Raw genomic sequence first — 23940 nt, forward strand, 5'->3', positions numbered from 1 at the left:
GGCTACCAGAGAGCTAAATTAATACCAGGAGCTGTGGGTTTCCTGCACCAAGATCCATTTAGGTAGACAGTGAACAGACATGAGACAACTATGGTTTCAACTGGCTTTGTGAAAATCTCTTCTCAGTGTAGACCGGGCAAAATGCAGCCCATGGGCCAGATGCAGCCCACCAGGTCATTCTGTCCTGCCTCCGGGGCCCCTAAAAAATTCAGAAAATTAATATTTATCTGCCCCTGGCTGCCTGTCATGCAGCCCTCAATGGCTTGCCAAAACTCGGTAAGTGGTCCTCTGCTCAAAATAATTTCCTGCCTCTGTTGTAGACTGTTATGTGAAAAAGGTATAGGTTGACTGAATATTGGTGTCTCTAAAATTTAGGCTATGGATTATTTCTGGTGCATGTTTAACATGGGAAGAGAGGGTTATTGAAGGAAGAGTTTTGTGGGTTTTTTTGGTTTTTTTTTTTTTTTTACTTACCAGTGCGCTTTGTTAATGATCTGGATCTCAGATATTAGAGTGAAGAGCATGGTATAAATATTCTGGTTGGAGAATGTATAGAAGTCCTTCCTCTCCACCCAAGCGCCAACTAAATGGGTGTTACTGCTACCCTTTCATTTATTTTTATTTTTTTAGTCTATCTGGTCCAGCTCCATGATGCATCCTGGACCTTCAGCCCTGGAGCAGCTGCTAATGCAGCAGAAGCAGAAGCAGCAACGTGGACAAGGCACCATGAATCCACCGCACTGAGAATAAGGTGGCGACCCTTGCAAACGACGGCTCCATAAACCATGGCATGTTGGGTTTGCAGGACTGGCCCACACAGTCCTGTGCAGGTGGCAGCCCTCTCTTCTGTTCCTTGCTGTCAGGAGGGCGTAAGTGCTCCACCAACCCACTGAGTGTGCACAAGTCTGCAGTGCAACAAACAACAACATCAGGAACTCTGCCATTCCCCAGGCTCTCTTGAGGGAGGGAGGAACTGCTGTTTGTCTCACTCAGTAACCTGATATCACCGCCTCTCACCTTCTCCATCGTGCATGTCCCCAGCCACATGGGAAGTAAGAGCTGAGAATGAAGGGCAGATGGGAGAAGCCAATGAGAACTCAATTCTTTTCCTCTTTTGGGGAGATAAACTAGGAATCCATTAATGATTGCTTTGCTGACTGGGAATGTAGTTGAAATTATTCCTAAACATCTTTATTATTATTACTGTCTCAGTAGTAAGATCACACTGAATTCTTCCATACACAGACGTACTTTGTAGTCAGTGTGTAGCAGTGAAAGCCCCAGTTGCTGCTCCAGTCAGAGGTGGGTGGTGACAGAGTGGGGATCTATGTCCTGGGCTGGTTAGGAGTTTCATGAAGGAGAGTCTGGCACTTGACACCACTTCACCTTTCACTCAAAGGCTCTGAGCAGCCCATGTGTGGGTTAGAGACTCCAGCGTGAAATGCCCTTCCTGCTGTAGGTGTTCGAGCTGTAATCGGGGACAACAGTGGGCATCACAGTGCTCTGCTGGACAAGCAAGTAATTGCTCTGGAGTTTTAAATTAATGTTTCTGATTCCTGTACACTTTACAGTAGCATAGTGACCAGCCTTACAAAAAGGGCAGGGTAGTCTGTGCATTCACAGCCTGACTCATTTTAATAGGTAGGTAGATGCTTTCAGTGTTTTTTTTTTGTTTTTTTTTTTCTTTCTCTCCTGCCATCCCATCCCCTTCCCTCTTCGCTGGATGCTAGTAGTTTTACCCCCGATGTGCAACATCACATGAACAAGTAACAAGGGGTCCAGCAGGACTGAGTACAAGGACAGTGAGCCTGGGCAGCGTGGAGTGTACAGTCCCACAGGCACACATCAGCTCCACAGGCTCCCACACAGCTGCAGCCCCAAACTTCTAGTTCCAGACTGATGTGCAAGCCACCACATATAAGTGGTGTAACCCACATACAGAAGGAAACATCGTGCTGTTCACATATGAACAGGCGCAGAGGGGGAAATAAAACATTTTATTTGTTATTTATTAGGGGGAGGAAGACTGGAAATCTCATGTAGACAAGAGGACGGCATTTCTGTTAGTGTCCCAAGGAAGTTATGGAAACTATCTAAATGTCCGTTTGCTGTGCTAGCAGTAGGGGTTTTTGTGAGATGATTCAGGATCTCTGAGCTGGGAAACAGCTGCAGAGCAAAGCACATGCAGGAGCCTCAGTGACACTGGAGCCTGGGCAGCCCCAAATAACATACAAGAAGGAAAGGTTAAAATTTAATGCCCTTCTATACAGATAAGATGGGTCCCCCCCACAGCTGCACACTAGCAACATTACTGTTCTCAGTTGCATTTCTAAGACACGTTTCCTTGTGAAAGGTCTAAAACATGAAGCTCCCAGCCCCAGGGGTTATATAAACCAAAACCCTCTGTACTTCTCCAGCCCTCCCAGTTTGTGTATTTGAGCTGTGCACCCAGGCAGCTGCAACATTCCAGTGTTTGAACTGTCACTGACTCTTGCACCCTAGACAAGCTAACCAGGTTCGTCATCTCACTCCCAACAGTGCCAGATCCCAGCCACAGAGTCCCATTTCTGCATGAGAATCTGGTGTTTGGAATGTTTTCTGAATCTTGGCTGGGATTCCCCATCTCACTCTCTGATGTCTGGGGTTGTGAGGGAAGGGGATCCCCAACAGAAACTGGTTTGTGTCGTAAGCTTTTTTGTGTTTTTTGTCTGTCTGTGCAAGACCTGCAGCTGCTGAAATCAGCTTTGCCTTTAATTAAAACAAATTGTCATCCAGGCTTGTGTAGCTTTTATTTCCTGTCTAACTGAACTGCAGTTACTTGCAAGTATGTTTTGTAGCAATCGGAACAAGATTTGTAATAGGAATTAGAATATTGACTTGGGATTGAAAGGAACGAAGTGTGCCAGAGAGATGCCGGCTTGGGCTTAGCATAGGTAGTCAAAAAAAAAATTGTCTTCGAGTAAGCAGGCATCGTGATTTGTATTCCAAACTGAAAAGCATGGATAAGAGTGACTAGCGATGCTTTTATTTGAAAGGTTATGCCTGAATGCCAGAGCCTGAGAATGAATTGAACTTGAAATACTAGGAGTTGATGGGGTGGTTGAAGAGACTAGTACTGAGCTGTTAGTTCCATTTCCCTGATTTATATGTGAGCCAGGGTGTTACTGACAATAATCAGTAGCCTGAAGGATGTTTGGTCACAGTTCAAATGTTTTTGGTGCAGATGTGTGCATATCTGTAGGTGGTGCTCTTTTTGGCAAGAGTTCTCATTTGAGTTTGAAACTGAATTGCCTTCTCATAAATTGGTACATCTTTAAAGCATCATAGTGGGGAAATGCAGGGATACCAACAAATGTACTGATTTGGCAGCTTTCAAGTTTCTGTTGCTTCTGGACATATTTCAGATAGATATCCATCTGCTTGTGGGGGTTGTCCAGAATATACACATTGGACACATCTGTATGTGTGCTTTGTGGCACCTCAGGGCCTTTTGAGGCTCTGCAAAATGCACCCTGTGCCCATGATTTGGTTCCCTGTGCTGTATATTCGCAGCGCAGAGCTAAATTTACGTACTGGAAAATCCCAGTATCAAAAACCATGCAATTTAAAAAAGCGGTGCAGTCCACATAGCAAAAGCAAAACTAGAGCCTGTCTCCTGTACATTGGATCACTGCTGCTGCAGCCCCAGAAGGCCCTGAGGGCCCCAGGTAAGTTTGCTGGGGTCAGCCCACAGGCTGGCCCCAGCCTCCCCTGCCCCACCTGGGGCAATTTGCCTCATGCCAGAGTGTGCGTGCAGGGCAGGGATGGGCAAAATGTAGCCTGCAGGCCAGATGTGGCCCACCAGGCCATTCTATCCAGCCCACAGGACCCCTAAAAACTTAAGAAAATTAATAGTTATCTGCCCTGGGCTGCCTGTCATGCGGCCCTTGATGACTTGCCAAAACTCAGTAAGTGGCCCTCCACCCAAAATAATTGCCCACCCCTGATGTGGGGGCATTCCCCAGGGACAGATAGCAATGCAAATATGTGCCACTGCTGTTTTGTCCTCAGGGAAACGCACATGTATGCTCATCTGGATGTGCCCATTAATACTCAATAGGAAAAATTACCATAATTTCTTAAATATAGAACTTTCTAAACCATAAATGTTTAGCGTTGACTTAACAGTAAATTTATCCGTAGTTCCTGTGCTACTGGTGAAAATCTCCTTTCAAAGAGGCAGACCTCCCAGCTGATCAGTGAAGGCAACGTAGTGTGAAAATATAACCAATTTATTAAATGAGGGGCATGATGCAGGATTTTTGAATAATTGGCTTGGCAATAAAGTATAAGATGGCTAATCATATGGCAAAATTCACCCTTCTACTGCTTAGCTTCCTGAACACTAGTTCCTTTTCCATTCTTGCTGGCAGCACCATAAATAAAGCATTATTGTGCTTGTGAAAGGGGTTTTCCACATTCTTGGCATAGGCAGAACAAATGGGCTAGGGAAAGAAGTTGCACATAAACCAGTCTAAGTGATCAGAAACTGGTTTAAACCTGCAACAGAACAGAAGCTCAGTGTACATAAACCAGTTTCAAAATGGCTAAAGCTGATTTAAGATGGACCTGGTTGAATGTAATATCAGATTCAACTGATTTGGGTCAAACCAGTTTGTGAAACTTCTGTCCCAGACCCCTTCCTGGATCAAGTTAAATCAGAGGCCACCAGCATCCCATCATGTTTTGCAGCCCTGGGTTGGGCTGTGGTCTGCTCCAGAGAGCAGGACTGGCCCTGCCCCTCTGCTCCCTGGCTGGAGCAGTGAAGGGTGGCTGACAAGGGGGTAGGAGGGGCAAGTCTGGCTGGGGATGCAGTCTAGTCTGGGGGCGGGGGGGGGGGAGAGGGAAGGAGAAGAGAAACTGCCCCTTACAGGCAAACCCCAGCTGGGGATTGGGGCCAGGGGGGAGGGGGTTAAACATCCCTTCCCTACTCAAACTTACTGCTGGCTGTGGACTACAAATCCCAGAGGTACCTGGAAGCAGGAAGAAGAAATAATGAGCAACCCTGCAGAGTCCTGCTGCTGTGATTTTTTTTTGGACTACAAATCCCAGGGACAGCAGGAAGAGGAAGCGAATATGTAGCCCATACTAGCTACATGTGAGAGATCCATGTTCTAGTTGCATTATCTGAATCAAAGGTAAATGTCTGTTCACTTCTGTTTCAATTTAATCTATGCAGCTCAGACTAACTTGCAAAGACTAAATCAATTCAGCCTGGGGCTTTTTGACTTTCTGTACTTAGCCATAGAGAGAGAGGTCTTGCTACTAGGCCATTTGAGATGTGTAGCTCTTTTCATGCAGTATTAAATGTCTGGTCTTATCATTGGGAAGATGGTTCATAACCATATTTCCAGTGACCCGGTGGTACCTGTTTTAAATAAGAGCTGATACAACAGAAAAGTGTGAAACAAAGAAACGTACAGCCTTCTTACACTCCAGAATTACACTTGGGTCTGTTTTTAAATGCAGCGGATGATGAGATGAGACTTCTTGTATGCAACTTTAGAAACTGTTAGGCTTCCTTGCATGTCCTGGGCTCTTCAGGGTTCTACCGAATTAATTTCAGTGTCTTTTTCATCATCACACTTCTGAACAAAAGCTGATGGGAAAATACCAACCTTCCCATTGCACTGGCCTTCTAACCAGTCTTCATTCACTAGAAGATAAAAATTACACTTGTCACTCTGTAAGTTAAAACACCCCCCCCCCGCAAACAGTCCTTTACTGGGTAAGTAAATATGCTGAAAGGCTGGCAAAGATATGGCTGAAATAAAAAGGGGCTGATGATTAATGAGGTATTAAAAAAAGGCAAAAAAGAGAGCTGGGCAGGGAGGTAGCATAGAAGGAGCAAAACCCTTTATTAATGATACCCCTTCCATATCGCCACCAGCTTATTCCCACCTCATAGCAGGAGTCGGATCTAAGGGCAGCATATAGGTAAATCTCATTTGTATTCCGAGGAGTGCCTTCTAAATCCTTTTCTTTCAGAAAGTTCTCTGCCTCCTCCCCTTTTCTGCTCAAAGCCTTTGACAGCAATGAAGTAGACATAGCAGCTCTGGTGCAGAGGACTCTGCTTCTTAACATTGTGCTCACCAGCATCCTCTACTCACAACTGCAACAGCCTTGGCCTTGTGGTTGTATGGCAGGCACTGACTTGAGGGATCAGAACCAAAATACCAGCAAGGTCTAATACACATCCTCACACACAATAATGTTTGAAATGTCTGAAATACCAGACATATATGAGGATGTGTATCTGATCTTTCAAAACATCAGCAAGATCTAAGTTTAATACAGAAGTTTACCTTAAGAGAGAGAATGGTTCAGTGAAGAAAAGAAACTGATTTAAGGAGAAGGACTTGGAAAATAAATAACTTCATTTTTTCTGAGACATGGTGGCAGTAATTGAAATTGCACATTCAAAGCTGTCGTCCCCTGTCCCCCCTCTATCCCCCAAAAGGAAGAAGTGATCAATACATTGATACATTGATAAAGTTTCCAGCAAAGTCATTTAATCTTGGGAGCAATGTAAAATGTATATATGGCTATAACTAATAGATTATAGAAATGGCTGCCTGGAGGTGGATTGGAAAGGGAAATATAGTAACACTCTTATTGTGTGTGGACAGAACTTCTGCGGGGGGAAGAATGGACCAAAACCATCTGGGAGTAAGGGGGGGAACTTTTGAGATGTTTGCTAGTGTAGACTTGGCACTCCTTCACCTGCTGCTCAGTGGATCAGCTGATGAGTTTAAAATCCTGTCAGCTTCATAAAGCAAACAGCCAATGGAGCAGAAGCTGCTTTTACCTTAATAGGTTTGCGTCTATGAAAAAAATGGGTACCTTTGGAGTCCTGGGAACTCATTCTGCAGGTTTCAAATACAAACACAGGTCTCTTTAAGGTGGGAAGTGAGGTGTACCTCCCTTAACCATCTTAGCACAGGACTACCGCTTGTTGAGCTAAGATCATACCCAACAGGCTCTACAAGCCTCCTTTAGTTAATTTGCGTTTTCTGAAAATAGTAAAATGTTGCAGTAGGTGCAGGGTGTTGCTGGGGGAGGAGGAGGAGGTGGGGAAGGAACTGAAGAATGAGAAACCTGTTGCCAAGCAGGTGGGCTGGAACAGCTGGAAACGGCAGATTTTTCTCTCTGGTTAACTTGCTTGATCCAACCTATGGCTCAGTAGGTTCCAAGCACAATATGCATGAAGGAGGTGCAAGAAACTGAAAAAAGGGACTAATGGTTTCTAGTAGAGTTGATGTGTTGAAGAGCTACTGGTGAGCATCAACCAACCAAGTTAATTTTTACTGTAGTTTGGAAGTTCCTATCAAAGTCAGTGGAAGCTCCTGCAGGTACCCTGAAATCTGGCCAGTGCTCTTACAAGGAGTATTGCATGTCAATGTCACAGGAATATAGTTACCTTTGGATAGGATGAGTATCACATCTCCTGCCTGGAATTCTAGGTCCTCTGGCTGGGTGGCTTCATAATTGTATTGCGCTACTACTCTGTTTGCTAATTCCTCTTCTGATGTTGCTTTCTGGGTAGCTTCCTCTGTTTTGCCATCTCCTGGAAAATCTTGATTTCCCTAGTAGAGAAAATAGTCTTTTAAGACCCCTTTCGCTTTTTATTCTTTGGTAACTCTTTAAGAAAGTGGGCAACTGAATCTTGCTGGGGGAATGATCAAATCTGTCTGACTGTAAATTTACTTGTGTCAAAGTGAAGGAAGTATGGTTCTTCTAAGATACTTCAGGCCAATATGTTATGGTCCATTCAGACTTTCCCCACTACATGGTTCTTGGGCAATGGACTTATTTTTTCATGAGTCTTGCTAAATGAGCTAAGCCTGCACTTGTGTAAGAAGGGGGTAATGAGAGTTTTTAAAACTGAACAGAACAAGCTCATTCTTTCTTTAGTGCATGTATCCAGTACTGCTGTCCAATTAGTTGTGGGACCATTTTTTAAATACAGTACATTTTCAAGTTCCCAAAATGACTGCTTCTGAAAACTGACTCTCAGCATGATACCAGGAGTCACTATGGAGGAAAGTCAGTGTTTAGGTGACTTTTGAACCTGGCTAAGTCCTTGATTCCAAATCTAAAACAGCTTGCTACAAGCCCTGTCAGGCTCAGTGGGAAGCTCTTCCAGAAATGCGAAGGAAGCTGCAAGCTGTAGTGCTCATTCCTCCGTCAGTGGTGAACCTGGTCCTCCTTGTGGCCAGAAGCACTCTTTTTTTTTTCCACCCCCCCCCAAGTTTCATCTTGGGGGTGCAATGCATTATTAAGATCTGAGGCTTTTTGTGACCATTGAGTTGACAACCCTTTTCTATTTACCCAAAGTTTCAGCTCAGCAATTTCATTTAGATGCCACTTTGTTGCACACCATAAAGCAATGGCCTGCTTATAGTCTTAAGACAAGTAGCATGTCAGTGACAGATGCAATAGCTGAGTGATGTCAAAGATAGTGGTGGGGTATTATTACATGCGTCCAGATGAGTTGGGAGCTATGCATCAGAGGCAGTAAGGAAAAGTGCATAGTATTGCAAGTGGGATTTTTGCCCTCTACTCAGGTTTACCTTAATTCAGAAGTCATAAACTCATGCTTATGCTCCTGCTGCAGGAACACTGGCTGAGAGAAACACCCATGGCTTGAAAGCATCTCTTCTCATCAGTCAAAAACAACAAAGTGAAAGCTCCTAGTGTTCACCAGCTGTCTCTCAATTGTGAGGTTTATCTACAGGGCATGAAGACGAATAGAGCTATGACCCCTGCAAAGAGCCTGTCCTTATATAAGTAGCACTGCCTGCCTGCCTAAGTGAGCCACTTTGAGTGACTAAGTATAAATAGCTTCCTCCCCACAGCCCCACTGATGTAACAAGTGTTTGTAGAGAAACCTGTCCACCTGCATTGTTTCTGTCACTGTTCTTAACTTGTCCTATTTAGGCTTTTCAGTGCATGTTCTCAAGGGTCTGAATATCTCTTTACGGCTGCTACTGCACTTGTGAGAATTGTGCAACTTCCTGCAGTGTTGGAGATAACCAGGGAAGACCTAGCTCTGACGAATGCAAAAACAGAGGGGGTGAGTGCAAGTGTAGGAAAAGAAAAAGCTGTATAGGTAAATGAAAGGTGCATTGTGTGTGAGAGTAGGCGTGCAAAAACTTTACTTGTATTCACTGACACTCCTTTTTTTAAAAAGGATTGGATTTGCATGGGATATCAGACATACAGTACCTTTACAGAGGTGCTAGAAAGTAAGTTCTTTGGCTTGGGATTCTTGGGGTGATGGGCAAGGGCAGCTGCTCCCCCATTCTGGGGCTCCCATAGGGGCTTAAAGCCACACCCCTTTGTAGGGGAAGGCACATAATATTGCTAGTGATTTCTCTTTATACCATAAATATAAAGGTATCTTTAAAGAGGTTTTTATATACACACACATTTAAAATAGACTTTTTCTTTTCCTCAGCAGTCACTGCTGGGAGTGGGTCTCCTGGGAACTTTCACATAAGGTTTCTCCTGTCTGCAACCTTCCCACAATGTAGCTTGCGATCTCTTCTCCCCCCCCCCAAGCTCTTTGTTCCCAGGCTTTCACACAACATCTGTCAGCTTAATGTATTGTTCATCCCTTGAGAGCGACTGCTGAGCACAGTGTGGAGTGGAGTCGGAGGTCCTCTGAATCCTCACGTGTTAGCAGCATAGGATGAGACACTATAGTGTGCAAGAGGGAAATCGCACAGGCCAAGCAGGGCCAGGAGAAAGGGGGGCTGCTTTACTGATGGTTCCTCTGGTCCTGTCTTCCAGCTCCTGATAACAATAGGGCTGGTGTTGGCAAATATCTGCTCATTGTACAAGAGCCCAGTCCTAATAACTAACTTGGGGTCAGATATGAAAGAAATGCAAGTTATTGTAATTTATCACACCCTGCTGTATTCCATAGTTTAGTACATGTTCTTCAGCTCCCTTAAATTTAGTCTTGCTTGCTTCTACATAACCACCCCCTATTCACAGGTTCTCTGTGGCTGTCCCGCTGATTCCAAGATTCAGGTGGTTGCAACTTGTGTGGTGAATGGCCGGACAAAGAATGGAGGGAGGGGGATTGGGGGGGTGGGGGGCACACCTGCTTCTGGGTCCATCAGCGCGCAAGTTACTCGATGTAAGCTCCCTCATATTCACATGCTGGTACTGCTCCTGACAATTCTGACACACCTGGATTTTTCAGAACTTCCCTTTCAAACCTTCAGGTCTGAGATCAGTAACATCATGGGGGAGAGATGACCAGGGTACCAGCTGTGGGTGCTGACTTGGGGAGGAGGAGAGAGGTGCAAAAATAGTAGCTGCTGTGCTGCTGCTCCATGCACCACAGCCACCCAGGGTAAGGAACTGTCCAGTTATGCTTCTGTCCAAAACTCGTACAGCTCTTACACCCATCTCAAGCTCCACCAGCAAGTGTTCCTGCTGAGAGCAACATACATATCCTGGCTGCAATTGGTAAGCATTTTAACCAGCTGTTACTGACCTCTGTGCTGCTGCACCACAGTGTCAGACAGTGGTCTTTAGCGTGGCTCCAGGCTGTCTTCATGCTCTCCTCACTCAGAACCATGAGTTCACCACTACCTGCAGGCTGGTACCTGGGCACAGGGAAAAATTAGTCCTGAACTGAAGCCCCTGGAAAAAGGATGATGCTGATGCCAGACAGCGGCTCACCTCAGTGTTGTGTGCTGCATCGAAAGTTCCAGCTTCTTGCAGACCATGTCCAAAATCTCGCTGTAGGTGAGTTGAGGCCTAGCTTCCATTGCTACTGTGTACTTGTAGTGCACCTTGAGAATGTATGGGGTTGGGACAGCTGAGTCTTCCACCTGCAGGCAGTGAAATGGATCTGAATTGGCAATCTGTACATCAGCATTTACATTTGACTGACTCTGCAGATACAGAAAGATGCATTAGGAGGAGAAAAACGGGACCTGCGTGAGCTGGACCTGACAATGGAATATGAAACTGTTCATCTCTAGGACACTGTTTCAAATCTGAGCTAAGTCACTGGTGACCAAAAGCCTGTTAGCATCTGTTATCAGGAAAACCGATAATATGTGCACAAGTACAACAGGTGGCTTTGATTCTTTTCCCAGCAGACCGGTATTCTTGTCACCAAAGCCACTACTACAAGAAAGTCTAAACACCCAACGCTGGCAGTTCTTAGAAACCCAGGTGTGTGAGCCATAGCGACAAACTCCTTATTTGATGAATTCTTAAGCAGGTTTGGGGTTATTTCGGGCAAATGGGGTGAGGTAAACATAAGCCTGTCCTGCTTGGATAGGGAAGGAGATAAAGGATATCAATAACTGATTTTTACTACTAGAGTAAAAAGATCAAAGCATCTGGCAGTCTTCACATGACATTTAGGTGCCCTGAGTCTTTATCAAACATTTCAGAAAGGCTCTTAGCTTATATCTTCTTTGAAAAAGTCAAGCAGCTTTAAAAAGTTGCTAGCACTGCAGTGATTGGAGGTGCCCAAATGATCACCCAAATGCACACCCATATCATGGACACAGTATATCCACTGCTGAAGAACTTGGGTCCACAAATTCACCACAATGCAGGATTTGTTACCTTTCGCTCTTTCATCTGCTGTTTGTCAGAAGTAACAGGAGCGTGATCTGAACAGAATGGGAAGGCAAAGTAAACTGGTCAGTGACTGGACTCCAGTCAGGTAACTCTTGTCCTTCTGCACATGGAAATACATGCTCTAACCTGCTGCGGCTCCTTCCTGCTAACATGGCATTACATCCAACAACAACAAAGCCCAGTAGCTTGTTTAGGTTGCTACAAGAGGTAATCTAACTGGTTTAGTTTAAATTACCATTATCCTCTCTGTGCCTCCATTTCTTCAGACTGCAGATAACCCTGTTTCATGGACATATAAGACTAAATTTGCAGGGGGTTGACTTCAATAGAGCTGTGACAGATTGCCCCAAGAAGGATCTGCTCCCATGGTCCATGAAAGCTTTGACAGTCTCAGTGAAGTGTCCCACAGAAGTGCCACAGTGCTCTTCACTTTGTTCTAAGGATTTTGGTGCAATAAAAGTGCTTCTGGAGCTGGAGATTTCCTGAGACTTATGACCCAAAGAGGGGTTAAATTTATAATTGATCAGCTAAGCAGGGTGACTCACTGTTTAGGACTGGTAGGGGATTAAAAAGTATTTCTCTGTGGAAAACGTTTTAGAAAAAAAAGGAAGGGTGTTTTTCAAGTTTTCAAAAAAGCTGAAATTTGCTAGGGAAAAAACAACCACATTTTCATTTAAATAAATAAGTCTGTTTAATGAAAATTCAGCCCCGTCCTTCTGTTTCCTTTCACCTGAATGTGGCTTTGTTTGGGTCAACAGATTTTATTCAGAAAGCAAATGTTCTGTTCCAAACATGCCAGTTGGTTTCTGCCTGAAACCAGACCGTTTTAAAGAAAGCTTTGTTTGGCAGAGCAAGATTGCAATGGGCTATTGCCACCACCCTGCCATATTGATAGCCTCAGCAGAGGCCAAAAAGTAGCACCCTAGAAGTTGTCTTCTGGATCCCGATGGACACTTAATGCTACAGTTGTTCTGCAGATGCCTGTTCCCTCCCTGTCCTGGGGTTATGAAGCATTTCACTTTTCAGGATTGTCAACCCACCACATCCACCAGCACAAAAACCTTAAAATTCAATTCCGACTAAGGGCTTTAGTGACTATTTGTGCATCAGTGTTTTCTGGGGACTTGGCTTTCAATACCCATGTTTTGGCTAGAGACTGTGTACACTTAACTTACATGTACATGTTTCCTGTACATGTTAAAATTTTCAGTTCTCTAAGGTTATTCTACATACCAGGAGTTACAGGGAGAAACTAAAACTACCCTATGAATATGAGCAGGGTTAAAAGATTAAAGAGCTCAGGTAAGTCTATGCAAAAAAATTCCCTCTGCAGTGTCCAGTGCATGTCTGCCTTGTGATGCTGAACATTTAATCACAGGTATTAATCTAAAGTAATACCAGGATGCTAAGAACAGCTTTCTCTGTTAGGCAGTTTCTGTTGGCTAACAGAAAAGTCTCTGTAGTGTGGGTCCCCTAGAAAAGTCTGGATTTTGGACTTTAACAAAGGTTTCAAATCTGGGAATTGAGACCACTTGCTCCCCACCAATTATTTTGGATCTCGTACGCTTGTCTAAATCTTCCCTGGCTTAAACACTGTGAGGTAGCACAAGGAGTGCCTGTTGCAACAGTTGTCCACTCTGCTGCAGAAGGTGTCCTGTTTTTGTGTTCTTGTGGCACATAGCTCCAATTTACTCTTGAACCAGAAGACAGTGTCCTTGCTTGTGCCTAGGACCCAAAGCACTTCCACACCTTCACAGAAGTCGCTAGCCTCTCCTCCTTTCAGGCCAAGCCTGTTAAATCTGTGTGGCACTGCAGATCACCAGGACATAGAGGAAAGTCATCCCCTTTGCTTAGCAGAAAAATACCCCACTGCAAACAGCTCCATCTTAAGTGCTACAACAAACCAAAGAACAAGTGCAACCCCAGGTAGCAGTACTGTTTATTCTTTTGCTGAATTCCCTGTCCTGAGGACTGAGCAAGCTGGGTTCTCCTAGCTCCCTTGCTCTGGCAGAGTCTCTACCTTGTGCCTCCATCTGTAGAATGGGGGTGTCCTGTACCCTGAGCCTGCAGCATCCACGTCAGTCAAGTGCATGCTGAAGGGAGGTGCAGCCACAAAGGGGCTCAACCTCATGCCCTGATGCTCAGCAAGCCTTTTTAGGTGAGTCTGACCTCCCAGACAGCATCTAGACAGACAGACCCAAAGGCACTTAGGAGCACACATGACTTTAAACCTCAAAAGGACTTTTCTTAAGTCACTTGCAAGTCCCATCCCAGCTTGTGTCCCATTCTCAGCCTCATATGATGCTGAAACCAAGTGAGGGACAGGCCCTGTCCCTGGCTGCAGCAGCAATGGCTGCAGCTGGCTGGGGCAGACACAACAGAACAGGGGGTGCCTGGGAGTGGAAGGACACACTGTCGAGGTGAGTGATAGACCCAGAGTGCCTGGCCTTGAAAGATCTGCCCACAAGCCATTGCTCCCTGGGTGCTTCCCGAGGGCCCATGGTTGCTGACCTGGTGCTGCCTGCTTGGGCTTTTCTGGAGCATTGAAACTGGGTGGGTCAGGAATGTCGAGCTCTGGGGATTTTTCCTCCTGTGTGGGATGCAAAAATAGTTAGTGTTACCATGACTGCTCAGAGGACACTTAGTAGGGGAAGCTCCAGGTAGCTGAGATTCCTCTGCTCTCCATGGGAGCTTCTCTGTTAGCACAAGAGATGCAGTTGCTGCTTTAGGGGGGCAGGAGCAAAGCATCCAATTCCTGCTGAGAGATGCTGCTTGCAGGTATCCTAGTCCCCTGCTTGCAGCTGCACTAGTCCCCAGGAGTAAAATGGCTTCCTGCTGGAGAGCTGCTATTCCCCTCCCCCCCGCACGCTGCTAGTTTGCCAGACTGCCTTACCCACTGGTGAGGTTTGTTCTGTAGCTCCACCGCCTCAAGGTAGTTGAATGGAACAATCCCTTTCTGAGAGGAGGAAAAACAGAGAAACTGGGGTGCGTTCATACATTCATGTCACAATGTGGCGACGGCTGTGCCAGAGAAGAGCAGGTCTACTTGGTCCAACCCCTACCCTTACTCTGGGCATGACCCCCTAACCCATAGCCCTGCGGGGTACCTGCTGCAGAGTTTAAAAAGTTTCTCTTGAGCCTTGAGGCCTCTTTCAATTCAAGCTGGTGTCTAAACAGCCTCCCAGGCCCTGGCTGTGTTGTCTCAGCAGGGGAGGAACGTTTCCTTGTTCCTTGACCCAAAGCTAAGCACAGAGAGGCACCCCTGCATGGTGGCTGATCGGACAGGAGCATACTGCTGAGTTAGGAAGGTCGTGTGCACTGACATGACTCCAGGGTGAATACATGTGGGGCTCGGATGCTGGCTGATGGGAAGTAACAGAATGACGGGGTGTTGTTTAAAGAGCTCCCCGGCTGATCTAAGGCACCCTCAGAAACATCTGCATTCACAGCACTCCCCAGTCCAGCTGTGTTGGTAACAAGATCTCAGTGATGTGGGTCAACTCCAGTGCTTCAGCCAGAATGGAACAAAACATGAAGCAACCCAACAAGCCAGACTGCCCAAGCCCTCATAAATGCTACTATTGGCCTTGTAGGTCCCTTGTGCTGGGTACTCTGCAAGTACCTTCCCGTTGAATATAACAGTGGCCCAGTTGTCAATTCCCCTCTTCAGGACAAAGACGATGTTCCCTGGAAGGACTGCCAGTTCCTCAGAAGTCTCGGGCGTGAACTCGAATAGGACTCTGTGAGGTTCTCCTTCCAAAGCCCTGCATGGGGAAGTGATGGCTCAATCACTTAGAGCTGGGGTGAAAGCCCATCCCCCTTTCCATCATAGCAGAGTGCAGTTCTTCAGTCTCTCGCTTTCCTGGTCCCTTCCCCTGCTCCTACTTTCACTGGATAACAGCAATACCTTAATCAACCCCTCTCTGCTCACCCTTGTGGACTCGGTGGGCAGAGGCTGAGCTGTTTTACAGATGGATGTAAAGAGGAGGAACATTGACTTACTCAAAGTCTGTACAGCTAGTCAGTGGCAGGGATGGAAAGAACTCAGCAGTCCTGATTCCCTGTTAAAGCCATTGCTTCACATTTGGGTAGTAACACTGAGTCACAAGATTGTTATTCCCTTGGTTTAGGAAGCCACTGGATCCTTAAGATGGGATCCACAGAGCAGCTATTTTACTGAGATCCAGTTTGGGCATTGTGGCCTGGCCCAAATCACCCTCCTCCCCTCAAATGCGCTCTCCATTTCTCTGGCCATGAGCCTGCAGCTACTGTTGCCTAGTAGCACCCCTCCCCTCTCCTAGCCCCAGTGCTGTTTTCAGAATGGGAGGGGGGAGAGAGAAAGGAGGGAGCTCATTCTGGGAGCCTCAGGGAGGCTCCAATCTACCTGCTCCAGCACTGGCTGAGAAAAGCCCAGACCGAACCCCCTCTGCTCCCTTTCCCCCCTTCCCATTCTGAAAACAGCACTGGGGCTGGGAAGCAGTGCAGACACAAGTTACTGAAGCCACTCCATTCTGGAGCACCTTCATCTGAATCCTCATGCAATGATTTTGCAGGATTGGGCCCTTTTAAAGAGCTCTACAGCTGTGCACTTGTGTTTGGTCACAGTTGTAGAGTGCTTTCAGGGACCAGATCAGGTGAAAAGTGTAACTTCTGTCTGTGCCTTGTGATTGTGATTTAAAACCAGAGCCTCATTAGCTCACATATCTGCTACTTATGGCATTTCTCTAGCCCTACTGCTAGCCTGTTTGCTGCAGTGCTGAGCTTAAGCTAGTCTCTATGTCTTCTCATGTTGTTTTTTATCTCCTGATTTTCATGTTGCTTACCTGAGGATTTCTGGTGTCTTTGGTCGGGGTGGAGGATCTGAGGCCTGCAAGCAAACAAACCAAATCCTACATAAACCTACTTGGTTCACACCCTCCACAGAGGAATCCCTTAAGCCTTCAACATTCCTGATGTCCTTCTCCAGCCAGCTTTTTTTCCTCCCACTAATTATTTTTTCAGGTGAGGTGATTCAAAGCTCCCAGAGGCTAGCAATATTAAAGTGGGCCCCAGTATTCACTCCTAAGGTGGTGTCTTAGCAGCTTCTTGCCATTCTGTGAATTGCCTGCTTATTCTTACTATGGGGTTCATTTTGGTGCACACCAGGATGATAACATGACCCCATGATTACCACACTTCCTTGACAGCCTCTTGAGGAACTGTAATGAAAGCTTTTTGGGTGGCTTAAGGACCAGAATGAATCTTAATTTCTCAATAAGAGCAAATGACAAAAGTCTCAGAGTCAGAAAACTATGACTAGCAGAAGAGAGAGAGGAAAAAATAAAATAAAAAGAGAATTACACTAATTGTGTAAGAATTTCAGTAAGTTACTGAAACCCCATCCATGCCTATATTTGTTTCCTTACTCACTGTAGTGCTGAACAGGCTACCATGTGTTTCCAGCCAACATTTACTCACCTGTGGCTGAAGTGCCGCAAACCCTGAAAAATTATCCTTGTCGACCACAGATGCCACAACCTGGAGCCAAAGAAGGACATTTAGTTAGTTATGTGGTTATTATTGGCTTTTCCTCAGCTTTAATTCCTGCTCATATCCTGCTAATTCCTACTAATATCATTCTCTTAATTGCAGCTTGCTCTGATCCAAGCAGGTCATGTCCCAGACTCCATAGATTTGGGAACTCCTAGCTACCTGCCTGCGTTTCAATACATTCTTGTCTCTGCAGCCAGGATGTTGCTCAAGTGTTTTTAGCACCAAGGAACATCCAGGTGCTAAGAACTGCTGTGACTTCAGGCTAAATGCTTTACCAACCACACTCTAGTTCAGTAGGGTACTTAAACCCATCCCAAAACTGAAATCAGCTTTCAGCTCTCACCCTCAACACCTTCAAGGGGATCCTGACAAGTTAACATTAATTTATATCATTAATGTGTGATGCTCAAAGGAATTACATTTCTAAATCCTTTTCAGTGTGATTGGAGCACCTCAATAGCCCTCAGGTTTCTTTGAAAATCCCAGCCTTTAAAAAGTCTCCATGTTGCTGACAGCCCCTTGGAATATTTGATCTGCTGGGTGATGCCTGTTTGATCCACTTTGCACGTCTGCCACTGCTGCTTTGTTTTTCTGTTTCCATTTTTCTCTGTGTCTCGTGAACTGTAATATTTGGCTTTCACCCAGTAAAAGAAAATGCTTCTTTTATTATTAACATCTTGACCCCTGTCCAAGTTCAGCTGTGGCATGGCCTTAGTGGAGTTTGTTTAGGGGCGTTGGATCAAGAAAATTTGGAAACTCTCAAACCAAAAGCATGCATCATATTTGACTAGCATGTGCCTCCAGAAGCATTTGTGAAAAGGAGCAGGAGCTGTGGGGGATCAGTTCCAGCGAAATGCTAAATGAATATTTCCTTGTGTCCGGCTAAGGACTGAGAGCATCAGGGCAGGAGGGGGAGTCATCCTGCAAACAGGTGCATGCAGCTTCTAAATTCTACCACAGAGTTTTACCTCTCAGTTCCCTCCCTCAGCATCTGCCTCAGCTTCTTGGGGCAAAAAGCATCTGCCACTCTGTCCTGCTCATGCTCTCAGCACCCAACACTCAATGAATAACGGTGATGATTTCCTGGGCAGAGGCCACCCCATTGCCCCCCTCTCATATTTGGCTTGAAAGCAGTATGTGAACTTTTTCCTACCATAGCTTTTCCCAGGTAATCTTTCTTCTCCAGCTGAGCCACTTGCTTCTCATTTGGCCTAAACAGCTTCCCCAGGGGGATCACCACTGGCTCAAATAATTGTTCCTTCTGTAGCATACAGAAATCATAGGGACATGTTGAAAGCACAGACAGTTCCAGCATTGCCCACCTTTTATCTCTGCATGTAGCTCTCTCTGGGTGAACTTGGCCCATGTACTACACAGCTTCAGTCCTAGCCCTCCCCAAAACCCTTCATTCACATTTTCCCCATATGCTCTGAAACCCATGTTCATATATCAATCCCCAGCTCTTGGCTGCTTTTGTAAAGCCTCTGATACAGGATAGTTCCCCTTCTTTATATAATTCAGTCTCTTTTATCCCTATAAGCCCCTGGCTTTTTCAGTGGCAGCTAGGATGGCCACTGAGGTACCTCAAGCATAGAGAAGAGTTGCATTTAGTGCAACTGTCCCCACCACCATGAATGTTATATGTTTCCCGAGGCTGAGGGGATATAGCAAGCTCCCGCAGGCGGCAGTAGCAGTGTCAGCAACAGGGGCAGAGTGGTGGCAAGCGTGGGGCTCCCACAGGCAACCACAGTGGTGTCAGAGGTGGGGGCAGGCCAAGCAGGGAGCTCCCGCAGGTGGCTGTGGCGGTGTCAGTGGCTGGGGGGGGAGGGGAGGGTGCTGAGCGGTGAAAAATAGAGGACATAAAGGCATCCAGTTTCATATCAATAGAGAACAAAGGACTAGAAAACCGGACTGTCCTCTATAAAATGGGATGAATGGCCACCCTAGTGGCAGCCCAGGAAGGAAGCAACATGTGGAGAAATTATTCTTTACCAAAATGGCTTGCATAGCCTTATCAATCTTGTTGTGTCGAGGCTCGCTCTTCATGCTCGTTGCCAAGATGAGGTGCTCTTCTGCTTTTTTCCAGTCCTCCAGTTTGGCGTAGACCAGAGCTATATTGTATAACACCTGCAAAAAGGAAATTTGTTAAGAAAAACAAAGGGTCAATGAATGGAGCTTCTGAAGTGAACCAGCCTCTAATGAGGAGTGCCCTAAGCTACTGTCTCTAAAAGCAGTGGAGAACTCAGAGCTGAGAAAGCCCCAATGTGCTGCCAGTGCTGCCTGCTGTTTGAAGATACTCCAACGGCTTCGTTGAGTCTTATTTTCCTAGAAAAATCTTCTAGAAAGCTCCACCTGGAGGCAATGAGGTAATGGTTGTTAATACAGGGTAAGGGGAAACTAGGGAGGACTAGCTTCCTGTTCCAAAGATTCCTAGTCCCTGCTTGCCTCCTCTCATAAATCAATCACTTGTTTTTTTGTGGGGACATGCAATCTGTCACTCTTGCTATCAACTCACTTTCAACTCACTTTCCTTCTTATTGGGTTTGGGTACAAAGAAACATCAGCTAATTAATTAGCTCTAAAGTTACTAGCCCTAGGGACCAGCCTCTAATTTTTTCCACGCGAGCTCTGAGGGCTGAATCATGGATTGTCGCCAATATATGAGGTCAGGGTGCAGTGGTGCAGCTGCACCCACTCCTTGATTTCTGGCCCACCCAAAGTTTAAAGCCAACTGCCTGGCAGGTGCAGTAGCAGTGAGGGAGTCAACTAACTTCATGGCTTCTTGTAAACTGCCTGATTCCTTCGATAGTCTTGATTCTGCCTGTTTCTCCTTTTTAAGTCTTGATGTTCCACTAATCAAGCTACCCTTTCTTCTGTACCCTTTCTTTTTTCTGCTGTCTGTTAGCTGCTCCTGCTAACCTAGCTTCTATTTCAAGGCTCTGCAGACTATTTTAACTCTGTCTAAAAACACTAACTCAGCTGTGGAAATATTAACGCAGGTGAACGTTTATTCAGCTATATAAGCAACTTTCAGTGAAGTACTGGATGCATTATCAAGATTCTCAAGAAAGCTAGATTTTGTTTGATGAATCTGAAAAAATATACATTTTATTCTAATAGCTAATGTTGCAGGAGTAATGCAACAATACCTTTGGATTATTTTGGCCAAGTTTGTTGTGTTGTTTTTTTTATACAAAGTACATGATACATAGCAAATTAATGCATGTTCCAGTTAAGTTATATTTGGTTTTGCTTTGATCTTAAATGGAAAAATATAGCCCTTAGTATATTAGTAAAGCCTCTAGTTTCTTTTTAACTGGAGAAATATGTGTTGTGTTATATTTGATGCATCCCACCATCTGCACCCCTCCCACATTTTTCTCTTCCTATATGGGGGCCTCATGTCTGAGTTGCACCCACTGGCTTTGTGGCATTGGATTGGAATATAACTCCACCATTTAACTTCTTGGGTTTCGTGGATAGCCTTGCTTGTTTCAGTGTCACATTTCCTGTATGCTCCTTACCTCACAAGCAAACAGCCTGAACTGCAGCCCTAGGATCTTATAGTCTATCAGCAGGTTCCCTCGCAGCTGAGCCAGTGCTTCTTTAAAGTCTTTGACTGCTGAATCATAGCTGTAAAGCAAAGTTAATAATCTGTCAGGGTCCACCAAGAAAAGGGCAAGGCCTTGTGCTGGCCGGGCTGCCTGGTGCCTTTCAAGAATGCAATCTTGTTGGCCAGCTAATGGCAAGCCAGTAGCCTTCTACCACAGCCCAAGCCCTTCATCCTGAGTCATTCTTGGGAGAAAAGAGGCTCTCTGGATCTAGGCAGTTGTGTTCTGACTCTTCATTGGCCAATTGTGCTTGCCAGTCTCGGGACTTTTGAGTCTGTTACCTGCATCTGCTTTAGACCCAAAGCTGTGACCAGTGTTAATATTATTGTGTATCATTTATATTCTGGTTGTGCCCCACCACATTAGGTGCTGCGTACACTCCCTCCTGTAAAGGTTTCTTATATAGGATTTAGCTAATCCTCTCATTGCTTTTAAACACACACTGGGGCATTTCCGAGGCTCCCAAGAATAGTCTTTATCCGTAGGTTGGGACCGCTGCTAAACATGAGATAGTATTTACCTTGTTAGGTGTGTTCTGGCTCCAGTTACCTCTGCAGCATTTCAGCACGACTGACTTGTCAAAAGGCTTCTCTGCCGGTCCGGGAAACAGAGTTTGACTCCTCCCCACCCCTCCCCCCTCACTTCCATTAGAGACTTTCCAGCACTTACTTTTCTCTCTTGTAAAATACTGTCCCTCTCTGGAAATAGGCCACAGCCAAGTGCTTGTCGCAGTTAATACTCCTGGCAAATGCCTGCAGGGGATAGGAGATGATTCATACATGAAACCTATTCCCGAGAGAGAAGTTGCAAAGGGAGACCTGGATACTGAGTATAGGGCTGGGGAGAAGGCAGCAGCTGCAGCTGTGGCTAGTGCTGCGGAAGAGCGGGGAGCGGAACAGAACCTGGCACGTGCAATGCTTGCCCCTGACTGGTAGGAGGCATGAAACCAGAATCTCAGGAGAAGGGATGAAATGAAGGATGAAACGGAAAGGGAAACGTGGAGAGAAGGAAAGGGATTGTACCCCCTCTCTCCACCCCTCAGCTTTGGCTCTTGTGTTTCACGTGGCCAGAGGCCCATAAATGAAATACCCCCCCACCACCACCACCACTTCCTCCGCCCAGCACTGAGCAGCAAGAATTAAATGAAGTATGTGACCTATTGTGCTGTAACTGTCTCTTCATCCCGCTCAGGACAGGTCTATCAATTGCTGGGCCATCCTCCCTAATAGACCATTAGTCACTATGTGGCTGCCTGTTGGTGTGAAGCGTCAGGTTGGCAAATACTCCGTGTGGCATCATCTGGTTGGCTAAGCACTGGCTTAGCTGCGGCACGGAGGAGTGCTTCCCCTTGCACCCAGCCAGGCCAGCTTGTCGGCTACCTGACAGGTTTGTGCTGAGTGCCCTTCAGCCTCTCAGCCACGGATGTGTCTGACCTGCGAGTCAGGCTGTCAGTCATTTCATCATCAATCTACTTCTGTCAGTCCTCTCACTTGTCAGTGGGCCCTTCAGTCTATCTGGCAGGGCTGGGTGTACCATTAAGTCGGATTTGCCTCTAAAAGAGGCAGGGGCAGGAGGAATCGAGATGCTCTTACTCACCTGCTCTGCCTCAGCCAAGTTCCCCAGGATCAGATGGATGGAGCCAATGTTAAAGCAGAGTTTGGATGAGGGGTTCTGAACTGAAGTGAAGGCCTCCAGCGCTGCTCTCCAGTCCTTCTGATCGGCAGCGCGCACCCCATCATGCCATAGCTGGATCGTCTCAACCAGAGACATGGCTCCTCAGGAGCTTTCAGTGGGGTATCTGGTAGTGCGATGGCAGGTCTCCCCACAACTTGGAGTGGCTTTTCCTTACTCTGAGCCCTCTTTCCTCTGCGCTGCAGCTCGGCCAGTGCACTTCTACTTGTACTTCTGTATTCCCTCCAGCACCCAGTGTTCAATGTCGCAAACTTATCAGGAAGTGTCTACACTTGCCAATGAAACACAGCCCTGCTGAGATGGGGAAGTACAGCAGATGCTGGCTGACGTGAATCCGAGCAGCCCCTTGTTGTGTTATGATAAATCCTCCTCCTCCACCCACGGCTACTCTCCTCTTTCGATTTTTTTTTTGGCCTCATGGGATCTATAATTTGAGGCTTACGTTTGGCATCACACTGCTGTCAGTGCAGTCACAGTTGAGTCAGAGTTCATCAGTGATGTGGCATAGAAGAACTGGGGCATGAAGAAAGAGAGTCCTGTCATGGGCTCCCTGCAGCCGTGTTTCTTTTAAAGGAAGTGTGTACAGCCTTAACTTCCAAAGGCAGCACTTAGCTGCAGGCTGGTTGCTGATGGGGATTCCCAAAACCTCTGTTGAGAGCGAGAATTCAGTTAGGTTAATTATGCAAATGCTCTCTTTGATTGGTGGGGGTCTGTCCCAATGCTAGCCATTAGCCTTCAGCCTAGCTCCAGGTAGCTGAATATTAATAAGCTCCCACCAAGAAAAATCACAGACTCTCATGAACCATTCAACAGCTTGACTATATTAAACAAACTCAGAGAAGATACCAAAACAACAGGTAAGTATGAAAAGTGATTAATACAATTATACACAATGGCAATTACAGGACTATATACGCAAGTTGGGGGAAGAAACAAAATTTTGAAGTGTCACAGCTAGGGACTGCACTTCAGACAACGCTTATCTCACTTAACCACATACAACACAACTTACAACAATTCTCAACGCCAGCAACAGCAAGTAAACCAGACCAGGCCCAGATGCACCAAGCACAGCACAACTTGCACTCCACAGATGCACAGACACTCACCAACGCACACGCAAACTCACATGTGTGTCTGTAGATGCAGCTTCTCAGCCTATTTAACTCTCTCAGTCATGCCACTCATGTCACTCTGCCACTCATCCAATCACTCAGGCAGGAAGGTTATCTCATGCCAACCATACTGCTGCTCCTACCTGAGGTATAGAATACCATACCATACATTGGCAACATTTTCCCACTAAAACTGTATTATACAGTATTGCCAACCCCACCATGCCAAAAATCATGAGACAAACTCTTAAAAAAAAATCAAGAGATTGGCACGTAAATCATGAGATGCTAGTTTTGAAGTGTGTATGTGTAGGGGGTGTTATTTGTGAAGGTGT

At 45.9% G+C, this 23940-nt stretch overlaps 2 protein-coding genes across 7 annotated transcripts in view; one reads left to right on the forward strand and one right to left on the reverse strand.

Moving 5' to 3' along the window:
- Nucleotides 1-2774, forward strand: part of SMG7 (SMG7 nonsense mediated mRNA decay factor) — an 81272-nt gene extending 78498 nt beyond the window's left edge. For all 6 annotated transcript variants that reach the window (XM_090048184.1, XM_090048181.1, XM_090048187.1 and 3 more), the window contains one exon: nucleotides 631-2774. In XM_090048184.1, coding sequence (XP_089904310.1) covers nucleotides 631-744 — 114 coding nt within the window. In that variant the 3' untranslated portion in view covers nucleotides 745-2774. The remainder of the gene's footprint in view (nucleotides 1-630) is intronic.
- Nucleotides 1651-22676, reverse strand: NCF2 (neutrophil cytosolic factor 2). Its single transcript, XM_090048188.1, has 15 exons — nucleotides 22395-22676; nucleotides 21468-21550; nucleotides 20712-20820; nucleotides 19180-19314; nucleotides 18341-18448; nucleotides 17113-17172; nucleotides 16479-16522; nucleotides 15278-15419; nucleotides 14549-14611; nucleotides 14167-14245; nucleotides 11641-11687; nucleotides 10738-10889; nucleotides 10550-10661; nucleotides 7460-7625; nucleotides 1651-5695 (listed from the first exon to the last, which is right to left on the reverse strand). Exons 1-15 carry the CDS (start codon nucleotides 22566-22568, stop codon nucleotides 5580-5582), a joined length of 1590 nt encoding a protein of 529 aa, XP_089904314.1. The 5' UTR covers nucleotides 22569-22676; the 3' UTR covers nucleotides 1651-5579.
- Nucleotides 22677-23940: the final 1264 nt, after the last annotated feature.

The sequence above is a fragment of the Crocodylus siamensis genome, chromosome 5 (assembly GCF_052110815.1).
Source record: "Crocodylus siamensis isolate JL-2025a chromosome 5, ASM5211081v1, whole genome shotgun sequence".
In the NCBI taxonomy this organism is placed as follows: Eukaryota; Metazoa; Chordata; order Crocodylia; family Crocodylidae; genus Crocodylus; species Crocodylus siamensis.

What these genes read in the sequence shown, in the direction of transcription:
- NCF2 (XM_090048188.1), bottom strand. Translation starts at nt 22,568, where the DNA reads ATGTCTCTGGTTGAGACGATCCAGCTATGGCATGATGGGGTGCGCGCT. An exon ending in GTATTTTACAAGAGAGAAAA is followed by an intron (nt 20,821 to 21,467) that starts GTAAGTGCTGGA and finishes TTTGCTTTACAG; the next exon opens with CTATGATTCAGCAGTCAAAG. An exon ending in CTGTTATATTCAACGGGAAG is followed by an intron (nt 14,612 to 15,277) that starts GTACTTGCAGAG and finishes TCCTCCTCTCAG; the next exon opens with AAAGGGATTGTTCCATTCAA.